The sequence below is a fragment of the Sinohyriopsis cumingii genome, chromosome 19 (assembly GCF_028554795.1).
Source record: "Sinohyriopsis cumingii isolate HCF-2022 chromosome 19, ASM2855479v2, whole genome shotgun sequence".
Classification (NCBI taxonomy): domain Eukaryota; kingdom Metazoa; phylum Mollusca; class Bivalvia; order Unionida; family Unionidae; genus Sinohyriopsis; species Sinohyriopsis cumingii.
In genome coordinates, this window is record NC_142979.1 from 24,891,521 (window position 1) to 24,905,357 (window position 13,837).

At 36.3% G+C, this 13,837-nt stretch overlaps 1 protein-coding gene across 5 annotated transcripts in view; it reads left to right on the top strand.

The window, feature by feature from the left end:
• LOC149775304 (P2X purinoceptor 4-like) overlaps nucleotides 1-13,837 on the top strand; it is a 98,609-nt gene that overhangs the window by 35,433 nt on the left and 49,339 nt on the right. For all 5 annotated transcript variants that reach the window (XR_016416568.1, XM_089944007.1, XM_089944004.1 and 2 more), the window contains exon 5: nucleotides 3,102-3,198. Coding sequence is in view for 4 of the 5 variants with exons in the window: in XM_089944007.1 (XP_089800133.1) it covers nucleotides 3,102-3,198 (97 nt within the window). In the remaining variant the exon portion in view is untranslated. The remainder of the gene's footprint in view (nucleotides 1-3,101; nucleotides 3,199-13,837) is intronic.

The following is a 13,837-nucleotide window of genomic DNA, read 5'->3' on the forward strand; positions in this document are numbered from 1 at the left end:
CAAAGCCCTGCAGCATCAAGGCCATTTAAGATAGACCAACGTGGATGGTATTAAAAAATAGCAGACAGATATAGCTCTAAAATGATATCAAATAATCTGGAAGTTCTAGTTGCACTACAAAATACAGTTAGAAAAAGCTCATTTTTTGGACCCGTTTTTTTTCCACCCAAAATTCGCTCGAGATCGGAATGCGATTTTGTGTCTGGATTTTAGACCTTTTGGCCTCAGATCTAAGGCATACCGGTCTTAACTGCACACAGACAGGTGAACCTTTGCAAAAACTAGGATAAGGTGGGCATTTGGAATAAATTGCGGTCTCCATACGAAAATGATGGGTCTATTAAGCAAAAAAAAAAAAAAAGAACTCCAACTTTTACCCTTCTGCTCATGCGCAAGCAAAATAACCAATGGAAATTGATGTTTCTAATACAACTAGGCATTATTCTCATGGATAATCCGTTGAAATCCGCTGTATTACAATGTATTCAGAAATAGCACCCCAAATCTCGTTCCTACGCACATTTCAGGCAAAAACGACAAAAACCTCTGGGGCCGAATGAGTTAATGGAATACACATGCCCTATGATCATATGGTAACATTAGTTTCACATCAAATTATAGTTTAATTCTGCAAATATTTACAAACAATCTATGAAAAGTCAAGTGAAAAATTCAGTAGTCCAGTCTGAAGCAAGTTATGTCTCTGTGGATGTATCCAGGTCAGTTATTTAAACAAAATGATCATTGTTTACAATATTTCATTATACAGGCATATGAAAAGAGACCCTCTGGTATGTAAACAGTTTCTGACTAATCTATTTTCAAGGTTGCCATTTTATATTAAAGAACAACTGTATTGAAGCACTATAAGAAAAGTGTTATTTTTTATAAACTTTGAATAGTATTTCATCAGCATTTTAATCATCAGATATGAAAATTTGAAAAAACAATAGTTTCAAGTGACTTTATTGAACTTTGTAAACATGCCTCTCCTATTTTGCCAACTTTGCTCTATTCTGTCTTGAGAGAGGTAATTTTGCCCAAAATGGAATCTGTCTTGGACCCTGACTTATGATTAAGTGCACTTAAAAGCAATGGCAGGATGAATGGAATGGAGTAAGATTGTGGCAAGAAAGATTTGCTAATGTTTGAATGGGCTATTTGAAAATAAAAATTCTAGGACTGTCAGGTGGCCCCAATTAATATAGCTGAATCATCCCTGTACTTAGAAAATCTGCCAACTACTGGAGCAATTTTCAGTGCAGAATTCCATGTTCTGTGCATTCTTTACAGTGACATAGATTACATTAAGCTCAATGTTTTGGCACAAAGTAGACATAAAGTGGAAATGTAGAAACAAAATGCTTAAAAAAATCAATCCTTTCTTTTATCCCAAGGTATATAATTTTTATGGGCTTTTTGTCAAAGTGTTAAATAACAACCATTGCCTTAAACATTTTCATTATATGAAGCTAAGCAAAGTTTTACATTTTTTATTCTGTAAAGTAAAATAAGTTACATGCAGTTTATTTTCTTGAATTGCAATAGTTCTCACCTACAGCCTTGTCATTGGCACCAAAGAAAGTTCGTAAAGTTGCCATTTGAACAGCACACATTTGTTAATTGATAAAAAAAATAAACTATATCTGCAAATGATACAAAAGAGCTGATTTGATGACTATTGCACTGTCAAACAAAATCAGTAAATTATTTATTCTTTACATGGTAGAATACCAAAATGTCCCAATATCTTGGCATTATATTTCTGAATGTGATATACGAGTGTTCCAAATATTGACACAGGATATACAAGGGATTCAAGTGTGCCAAAGGAGGTGAGGTGTCAGAGCACACACATAATTAGTCTGTTGATTAAAACAATGAGTTACTGACAATCAGCTGACAGGTGTTTTAATCTCCTTATCTGCTAAGGTCTGGCCTATGCTGCTTCACCCAATCCCATTACAATGACTTGAACTCTTTTGATAACCAGGTCACTCATAATTGATACTTGCTTTGTAGAAATAGATCAAACAAAAGACATGTTTGCCCCTTAAAAATGTTGTGTAACAAGGACTGGGCTGTTGGAATTTTCATGCATCCAAAATTAAAAATACACATGCATTAGATATAGTTAGAACTTTGCTGTTGTGTGTGACAGAATTTTGCAAATGCAACTTGTCTTACAGTTTGCAGTGGATCATCTTTAAACTTTGTACATGTTATAGTCATTATTTGAAGATGCACATATAAATAAATTACTTTCTTCCTGCAGAGTTATTGCTCTTTGTGTTGTGCAGCTGAAAGCATTGTATGGCAGAACATTGTGAATACAATGAGTTGTGCAGGTGTTTTTTAACATTGTGAAACTTAATATATATTATGGACATCGTTCGTAGACGCAAAATTCACTTTTGATATTTATTAGAGTTATAACAATTGCTCTGTTGACTTGGAACAGAATACAATTTATAACAACAGTTTTGAATACAGCTTGTCTAAGTTTGCATCATTTTGCCATGAAACTTTGTGAATGTTGTGGTCATCATCTGAAGATGTACCTATTGACACACTCTGTCAGCATTTTATAGTTAGTGCCCTTTTTGTCATTTAAGCAAAATTTAGTGAATGCAACTTTCATTTATTTTATGGATTGCTGTGAAACTTGTTACATATTATAATGATTATGAAAAGATGCACCTATTGACAAATGTTTAGTGCCTCCACAATTTTTAAAAAATTATTGCCCTTTGTGACTTACAGATGGATACCATATTTGACAATTCTTAAAAGCATTTACTTTCTCCATTTTTAGTGGATTTCTGTACATGGTATAATCGTCATCATCAGATATGCAGATTGTCCAGTCATTGCATGTTGATCATTGTACTTCCCTAATTTTTGTTTGAATTATCCCCTTGTTTTGTACTATAGACTGATATCCATGATGGAGGATAGGCATTAGAGGATGGAGATATGTGGTCTATTTATGTGAACAAATTAGTTCCCATCAATGTAATAAGCAGAACACTTGGAAATGTTGCACTTGACCAGATTCTGAGGTCAGTTTTATCTCTAATGAAAACATGTTACCTTTTCAGGTTATATGACTGGAAACTGTATAAATTCCACTAGACAAAATAACACAAAAGTATGTGAGGTTTTTGCCTGGTGTGAGACAGAAATAGGAAAGGATCCGTAAGTAGTTTCACATATCACATAATGCAACAATTTCCTCTGCTACCCTCTGTACATATTTATATTTCATAAGGATAAGTGTATGTTGTAAACCTGTTTTGAGAGACCACTCCTTCTGCCAAGAATAATTGGCCTCACAAGATAGGTGGTATTTCATAACAGGTTGGTGCAGGATATCATTTTTTAAGGTCAGAATTTAACATGGCTTAAGGTGGAAAATATCCACAATAACTATATATGCATTTTATTCTTTAATTCATATTTCTTGTTAAAATATTGTAATCATTTCATTTCAGTAATTTTACATAGCAATAAAGATTTACATCTGTCATAAAACATTTACATTTATATTTAAGATTATGTGTAGATATACAAAAGTAATATTTATTTATCCTGTATATAAGTTAACTTAGTATGTCTATAAATTTCCAGACTCAATTCAAATGCAGCATGACAATTACACAGTTAGCTATGGTAACTTTGTACCAATGACTGAAATAAAATGAACAGAATTAACCCATCCAGAAAGAAAAAAGATGTATTGGGAATAAAAAAGTGAAAGGCTCAGTTTACCAACAATATAAAGGGTGTGATGGATGATGACTTAGTGTGTGGGTTTCAGTAACTGTAACATCAAAAAGCAACAAACAAAATAAAACTTTTAGAATTAAATCTGGAAGAACAGACCTCATTCATTCCATACATTTTAGATTGACTCCATTGACAAACAACATACTTGACTGCTACAGTAAAACCTTTCAGAAGGTTTCTAATTATGACATTTGGGTTGTATGGGTTTTGCCAAAGATAAAGAAACAATACACACTGTTGAATTAACTGTATAAATCCTTGATTCCTGTCTTTGAAGAAAGAATGGTCAATTGTAATAGGGATTTACATGACTTTGTTACTGTAATTGCAGTTAGTGACTTGTACTTTAGTCTAGTTTACAGTTTGTAGCATACCTTGTTTTGTTTTTAAAAAATGAATCTAAGCGGCCATGTTTTCAAAGATCTTCTGTGTTTATCTCTGTTGCCAAAAAAGACATGGTTACTGGAAGCATTCTGCAGGTGGTTGTTTACAACAGTGTACTCATATAGTAAAATCAATCGGTGCATGATGGTTGTGGTCATAAATGACAGGTGGTTTCTCATAGCATATATATATATATATATATATATATATATATATATATATATATATATATATATATATATATATATATATATATATATACACACATACACACAATCGCAGACTATTGCTCTATCTTGTTTAGCTTGGAAGAGAATATTCAAGCTCACCTCATTCATATTTATGGATTTGCTGTTCTAAACAAAGGTGAAGTTATTAGTTGTATTTCTTTAACACTTTATCAAACAAAGCAATCATCGTTGAATACCACATTTTTAAAATTCATTTAGGTGTACAGTTTGTGAGTAAAGATACATTTCTCCGTCAAGTATGTTGCCTTTTCACATTATATTATGATAACTTTGTCTGCTACCTCTGAATCCAGTCCTCTAGGAAAGATCGGGGGGAAAAAAGTGTTAATACAGTATGTGGACAAAGGGAAGTAACTCTTACAGGTTAACTCCCCCTATCCACTACGTCGTTAGGGTGCAATGGACAATTTTTTTATGTTCAAATTTAATGTTGCATACATGAGCCTGATATACAAAATTCATAAAAATAAAATACATGAGTGGGGGCAAAAAAAGGTCCTTATTTTTTGATAAGTATAATAAAGCAAAACATAAGAATATCATTCATTTGACCTGTCAAATCAGTGGAAATTAATTGAATAAAAGCTAATGCAACCCATCCTAAAATTTATACATGCATTTCTCATGTCCGAAGGTCATTTTTGAGAGCACGTGATGCTCACAGTGCAACACAATCCCTTTCTTTTGGTGATAATTTTGAAAAACATTGTGTATTTAATAACATGATGAAGTTCAAAACAGTTGTCATCCAGGCAGTGTTTGAGATATTCTACTTGCCTTGAACCAATGTGTCTACTGCTATGAGTAGCTAGTTCTGCTTCCTAGCCGACTGTTGGTATTTCACTCGCTACATACTGTGCAGTGACTCCATTAGGTGTATATGCCTCACATCAAATTCAAGAACAACACAAGCCGAAAAGACGAATTCACAAATACATCCATATCCTTAATTATTACACAATAATAGCTCAAAAAGTCACACCAGAGCCTTAAGACAAGGGGTCAATTTATGAAACTGTCCCCTGCCACCATACCATTATACATATTTTTAAAAATGATGGGAATTTTACATATTTTATTTTTGCTGTCATGCTGTTAAGATGTCCTTCATAGAATCCATTTAATCTTATAGTCAGATGTCATATTTTACTTTGAGTAGTATAGTATGGCATGATGTTGTTTTATATGGTGCATGTGACCTTTTTTGAATTCCAGGGAATTTATTTAGATTTTTGCAACTATCATACCATTCATTATTGTTACATGTGAATTTGATAGGTTACGTTTAATTTTGCTGGAGAAATTTGTGGGCAGTGTACTTATTAACTATTACGCTTCTAAGTCATTTTGATTATGCAGTTTACATTATTTCAATTTATATATATTACCTGTATATTAGCTGTATATTACCTTTATATTACTTGTTTGTTCCTGTTCATTAGAGAGATGACAAGCAAGTGCATGAAGTATAAATAATTTAAGGTCATTGAGGATGGACATGAGACCTGTTTACACTCATGATTGCTCGTTGGCATACATGTTATGTGTGTGCACTTTGATCAGAAATACTTGGTACATCGTTTTCAAAAAGCAGCTTTTGGTCCACAAAAATGAGCACACTCCAATACATCGTAGCAAGATTTTAACATACACCTCACATCTAACTTATTGATTAGCCTGATGGGTGATGTTGAGATACCTTCTCCATTCCCCATGCAGAAGCAGAAACAGCACCTATGAGGAATGAGGTTACAGTCAAACTTATCCACTACCCGATAGGCATTAGCATACACAAGAATCATTGACCCCATCCAAGCATGAGAATATTAAGAAAACAAGCTGGACATGAAAATTTGCAATTTAACCAATAAGGTATGGATGAACTGACCACAAGGCATATATTGTCCTTGGTATGCTGTTCTGACTGTTGACCATTTGGTCCAGCCATATGAATGAGCTATGTATGATTGCAGTGGTCAGGAGTTAGTTATGTCTGACTGGCAAGCTGGTCATCCAGACTGACTGCATAACTGGCTGGCCTTACCGTTCATGCAACACCAGCTGGCTGGATCACAAGGCATGTCTTTGCGACACTGTTTCAACTGATGACCACACATCGTTTGAACTAGTCCAAACCACACTCACACTGAGCAAAGGTCAGTCCATTTTTTCTGCCTATACCGCCCTCCTCATAGTAGAAAAAACAAGCTGGCTGAATCTCTCATTTTGGAGCAGTTTCCGAATCTCCTGGAGTATGGAAATTCAGTAGGTGGCAACCTGATTATTCTTGGACATTTCAGCTTTCACTTTGACTGTCCTGGAAACCCAAACACATCAAAACTCATAGATTCCATTAATGTTTTCAATCTCTAACAGTCAATTAAACAACCCACCCATAAACCAGGTCACATTTTAGACTGGATTCTTCATAGACCTGATGATAACATTCTACGGTCCTCCCTGATATACCATGACCATGAATCAGATCACCTCTGCATTATATGCCATCTTGACATATCAGTCCCTAACCCTCCACCTTTTTCTGCTACTCAGAAAAACCTCCATATGATAAATAGAACCAAACTAATGCACAACATCCAAGCAAATCTAACAACTTGCTTACCTCCTACAGCAGAACAACTCGATAACTACCTGCATTCATTGCTCAACAAACATGCCCCAGCTACCAAGTGCAGAGTATCAGTTCAAAGTGTTCTCCATGGTATAGCAGTGTCTCTATTTGAACCTGTCTCTATGGATTTCGTACGTACAATCCTGATGAAGAGTGCACCAAAGTCATGTGAACTTTATCAAATTCCAACATCACTGTTGCTTGAGTGCTTAGATCCAGTATTGCCTTCACTAACTGATGTTATTAATAGCTCTCTCTCGTCCGGGGAATTCCCATCATTTTTAAAAACTGCCATTGTAAAGCCTCTGCTGAAGAAACCAACACTAGACCATAGCAATTTAAAGAACTACTGCCCAGTTTCTAATCTCCTATTCATATAAAAAATCTTAGAAAAGGTTGTTCTATCACAACTTGTATCTCATATGAGTTCAAACAGCCTTTTTAGCAATGTACAATCTGCATATCGTCCTTGCCACAGTACTGAAACTACTCTTTTGAAAGTAGTTAATGACATTCTCTCTGCTTTGGATAGCGGAAAGATTACAGTCCTCACCCTCCTTGATTTGTCTGCAGCATTTGACACCATAGACCATTATATATTACTTCAACGTCTCCAGCATGTATTTGGCATTCATGATACAGCCTTACTGTGGTTCAAGTCCTACTTGGTCAACAAGACACAAATTGTATCTGCAAATGGAATATACTCCAGCCCAGTTGATCTATGTTGTGGTGTTCCCCAGGGGTCTGTTCTTGGGCCTGTTCTCTTCATTCGATACACTCAGTCGCTCTCAAGTGTCATAGATCATCATCCAGTGTCTCACCAATTATACACTGATGACACCCAAATATACAAATCTAGCCACCCAAATGAAGTTGATGCTACCATCCAAGGTGTAGAGAGGTGCATTTCTGATGTGAAATCATGGATGACATGTAACAAGCTGCAGATGAATGATGATAAAACTGAGGCCATTCTGATCACAACACAAAGACTTTCTCATTCACATCCTTTACCTCAAACAATAGATATCAGCAACACCAACATTAAATTCACACAATCAGTACGAAACCTAGGTGTTACTCTGGACAGTACTCTCACATTGCACCAACATGTCATGAACATATGCAAGGCTGCGTATCTTGAGCTGAGATGCATCAGCTCAGTTCGCAAATATCTTTCAGTTGATGCCACTAAAACACTTGTGTGTTCATTAGTACTTTCAAGACTGGACTATTGTAACTCAATTCTGTCTGGTTCATCTCAATATTTACTCCAGAAACTTCAAAAAGTTCGAAACACAGCTGCTCGGATCATACTTAGAGTACCACGATCAGAGCACACCTCCCCGCTGCTCTGTACCCTACACTGGCTATCCATTCGATCCAGAATCAAACACAAAATTTGTTCTCTGTGCTACATTTTACTGTTGGACTCTAGTCCAACATACCTAACTGACCTCACCCATGTGTACACAACAGCAAGATACTTACACTCCTCTTCTGACAATCATATACTCATTATTCCCACTATGAAAACAAAGTCATATGGACAGCATTCTTTTGCATACCAGGGCCCAGTAACGTGGAATGAATTGCTCACTGAACTTAGACACAAAGACACAGTGATCCCATTCAAGAGTGCTCTCAAAACTCACTTATTTCGACTGCAAGAACAAACTTAAAGACCTAATAATGTTTCCTGCCTTAAATATTCTCAGCATGTTTTTTTAATGTTTTCTAATTTCATGTTGTTTGTTTTTGTAATTATATCATTTTATGTTTTTTATCTTATAAGTGTTGTCAGATGTTGTAAAGCGCTTAGAGCTTCTAAAGATTAGGTCAAAATACAAAGTCCTCATTAATATTATTATTATTATGACCAACTGGCAAACCAGCCAGTAAATTGACCAGGCCAAACATTCATATGAAGTTAATAGTGAACCAGCATTATGGAACCATCCAACAGAGCCAAGTGTACAAGACCAGTCTTCTGTGATGCAATCACTATTGATGGTACATCCAGTGGACAAAATGATGATGTATGCTGATTGTACATCATTATCATTTGCTGTGGATTAAGGTAATGAAATAGAAATGCTGGAATGTGCCACTGCAGCAATGGAACAGATAGAATTTAGTGCATGACAGCTATAGGTGAAATTTGTTTGATTTTGTCTCCATCAGAATGCCCTTCTCCACATTCAGTTACTTCTGCCATCATGCTCAGTACCTTGGTAGATGTGAATGATGATGATGACAGTTCATCATTCAAAATCATGCCACAATTGTTAAAGACTTCAAAAATTAGCAGGTGTCTCTTAGAGTATTTGTGATCCCAGTGGTGCAAGAATTTCTTTATGCTGAGTCAATTGCCTGCAAGTTTCTCACACTACTGGCAAGACAATGCCATATCCGAGTTAGTCAGGATTGTTGTGTCAATTTCCTCTCCATTTGATTTTGCACATCAGACAACTTTTTCATGTAGCCAAAGAAGACCGTTAACAACCATTGCTGTTTTTTTGTGCTCCTTTCCTTTTGTTAGGGCATCAAATTTAGAAAGTGAGAAAGCGAGAGGCATAAGAGTTGCCTTTAAACTTTCAATGCAGTCTCCTTTTTCAGCATGACCCAGTTAGGGAACATGCTTGAGACGGGATGATTCTCTGCAGAATTCACAGTGGTGGTTCTTTGTTTCTCCTCTCCAACCAAATTACAGGCAGTCATATTTCCCAATTTTCACATGCAGGTAGGGAGACAAGTAACACAGTTTTGTCTACTCCAAGCATTACATCAATTATCAGTGATACACCATCACCCATGCTCTCTGGTTTTCCACCTGAGGCAACATACTGCTCCATTTTCATCAGATTTGGACCAACCGTTCTTTAAAAACAATGGGAGACCCAAACCATATCAGAGGGTCTTTGGATTTCATTATCAGAACCCCTCTGTCATCCTACCTTCATGAAAGAACTCCCAAGTAATCCTATGAATGGGGATGTTATTACACAAGAAAGTCTAGTTTTATGCTTGTAAATTATGAAAACTGCACACACAGGGCTTCTGCTACAACAGTACAACAGCAGTTGATACTTGCGATAGAGATGTGACAAGCGCATGATCAGTCTTGACATGTCTGACACATACTTCATTAAACAGATTCTTATGGCCCCAGTCTAATCCCTTTGGCCTTCACTAAGAATTCATAACATCTGCCTCTGAGATGGCAATGTTCTTGCATGACACACCGTACAGTAAGTTTGGTGTTTGGTTCATGAAAAAAAATTTGCTTCCCTCATCATGTGGTGGATAATCAGTGTAGAGAAGTCATACCTAGTCCCATCTCAACATTTTGTCCATCTAGGTATGGAACACATAACACGTATCAACTTGTCATCTAACTCCCAAATGCATCGAAAGCACTGGAAAGGCATCAACCAAGACGTTGAAGTTGGACCTTCAATTAAGATGTTAGACCACCTCTTATCTCAGTTCAGGACATTATCCATGGAGGACATACTACAAAGCTATTGACCATTATAGTTTTGGTTCATGACATGAATGACCTTACTTCTCTCATTTGCAGTTCAGGATGTATAATCCTTCTAGGGAAGTTTGACCATATCCATTCTCAACAGTTTATCCTTTTAGATATGGCGCTTTTAAAACATATTAACTTGGCATCTTTCTCCCAAACTCATCAAAAGTATAGCTCACAGTAGTTGAATAGGTTCATGGATACTCCCATTATCAGGTAGTATTCAAATCCGACATATTCCTGGTCAATTCAGTGTCCTGGCCAACTTATTATCTAGGGAGGACAATTGCTTTAAACATTTGGGGCCGTCCAATACTTGACAATTCCTTTTTCCGTTTTCACCGACCTCAGAAGCATGGGCCGTACATGTTCTTTTAATAAGTTGCAAGGAAATGTGGGCATACACCTGATTATGAACATAATTAAGAATTGAGGGGCACAGACTGCAATAGCTCTGATTTTCCCATTAAGATTAAACTTCCTGGATCCGCTGGATTTAGCAGATGTACTGTGATGAATAATACCAACCTCCACTCTGCTCCAGTTGTCACGATTGCCTCAATTCAATCCATGTCCAGATAATCCCTTTTTCATACCTCAGTCCTGATAAAAATGAAGTTTGGAGAGAATTGCAACAGCTGAAGATCTTCCACTTTGAGTACATTCAAAGGGAAATCATGTGATGGTGTCACATCAGTGATATCACACCACTCTCAGCACCCAGTTCCCGACAGCGAACTTCTTTCTATTTCTCTTTGAAGACAATTTTTCGACCTATCACAATTAATAGATATTGTTCCATGATTTCAGACATATTCAGACTTCATGGAAGAGATGGCCACAACAAAGTAATATTGGACTTGTCCGGTTTTGACCTATCCAGACCATGCTCTTTCATATTATTCCCAAATGGAATCTCTTCTGGGTTTTAACATGGCCAGACTCATCTGATTTTCAGCTACAGCATTCTGTCCTCACTGAAGCAGCTATGATACATGACTCACATGATTCGCATGCCCAGTTTTGTCTTCTCTTTGACAAAGCCTCACTAAGGAGTTAACTGAATCTTGTTGGTAGCTGCACAGACAGTGAGCACTCTCCATTTATGAAATCACAACTTTTGACCAAGACATTCATTTACCAATTTTCCTGGATTTGCTTGTGAAACTTTTCATGGTGAGACAATAGTCAAGTGTGGAATCCCGTAGGGATCTCCCATGCACATGTATAACCAATTGTCTCTTGTGCTAAACTAACATTAAGAGAAGTTCAACCGTTTAGTAGCGCAATCATGCTTCTACTGGTTGACACAGGTAGAGGTAGGATGCTCAGCATTTTCCTCCTTACCTATTATCCTAATGTAATGTGATCAGGTAATGTATTTGATGGAGAAGACAAATTTCGTGGCAGACTGTATTTCTTCAATAATACTTATCTGATCACATTACAAATAATCCCTTCCATCCTTCCCTGCAATGTGAACATCCTATAAGGTTTTGTTCAAGAAAAAAAACTGGTGTATCAAGGTACAACAGTAACTACCTATTTTGCAAAAAGGGAGTTAACCTGTAAGATCAGCTTTCTTTTATCCATATAATATAGACAGAAAGACATTTGTCTTTATGATATGGCTGGTTTTGGAGGTTGCAGAAAACGTTATCCTATTATAATATGAGCATGTAAGTATTATAGAGAGAAAAATAATTTACTAAATATATTGCTTTCTTAATGCACTTTTAATTGGCATACTTACCTTGCAAGCATTTATACAGTCACCAAATAAATTCTTTATCTGTCTAAGGGCTGTTCCAATAAAACATACTTTAGCCCCAGGGAAGGCACTTTCATTGTAGTATAGTCACCCATGGATGTAATTTAGAAATCTACATTGTTTTCATATGAACTCTTTCAGTACTCAGAGTATCTGGTATACATTTTTTAAAAACTTACTTCTCTGGGTACCATGTATGCTTAATTGGGACAGCCCTAACCTGCAAAAACATTGGAAAGATCTAGTTATCCACTTCATGGTGTTGGTTGTGACTGATGCAGTTTTGCTTGTAGTGGTGTCATCAACAGTGTTTAGATTTTATTTTAAAGGTTTTTAAAAGGTCATTTACAGTGGTTCCTCAGTATAAAGAACCTCATTATGACACATTTCCTGATACAACATGGGTATAGTCTTGGATCCCATTATATTGGCTGAATGATATTGTTTTCTATAATGTGCCCCACTATAAAGTGATATTATCTATTATCACAGTAGACTTTCATTGCTCACCAGAACAGTACTATAGTGAGGGACCACTGTAACACTGAAAAGCTGGTTTTCTTTCGAATATGCAAGCGCGTTTGTGATGAACAGGTGTTTTTTTTTTATACCTTATTACTTTCCATCAGCTGACATTTGAGTGCTGTAAATGTGCTGTAGTTATTAACATTGATTTCTTTGTGTCGTAAGAGGACTCAAAACCCAGACCATTGTAGTAGCTTAGCTAGTCATTTTTACCTACAACAGGACTCAAACCCATACTGTTGTGAAAGCTTAGCTAGTCATTCTTACCTACAACAGGACTCAAACCCATACTGTTGTGAAAGCTTATCTAGTCATTCCTACCTACAACAGGACTCAAACCCATACTGTTGTGAAAGCTTAGCTAGTCATTCTTACCTACAACAGGACTCAAACCCATACTGTTGTGAAAGCTTAGCTAGTCATTCTTACCTACAACAGGACTCAAACCCATACTGTTGTGAAAACTTAGCTAGTCATTCTTACCTACAACAGGACTCAAACCCAGACCATTGTAGTAGCTTAGCTAGTCATTCTTACCTACAACAGGACTCAAACCCAGACCATTGTAGTAGCTTAGCTAGTCATTCTTACCTACAACAGGACTCAAACCCAGACCATTGTAGTAGCTTAGCTAGTCATTCCTACCTACAACAGGACTCAAACCCAGACCATTGTAGTAGCTTAGCTAGTCATTCTTACTTACAATCCTGATACTTGCCAATCAACATGGAAAAGGCCACAAAATAAAAGTTGCATATTGGATGCCGATATAAAGCTTTAAGGAATATAAGTATGCAAAGTATTTGATGGTTCCATATTATACATATCCAATGGAATATCAGTATGCAGAGTATTAGGTGGTTCCATATTATACATATCCAGTGGAATATCAGTATGTAAAGTATTTGATGGTTCCATATTATACACATCCAGTGGAATATCAGTAT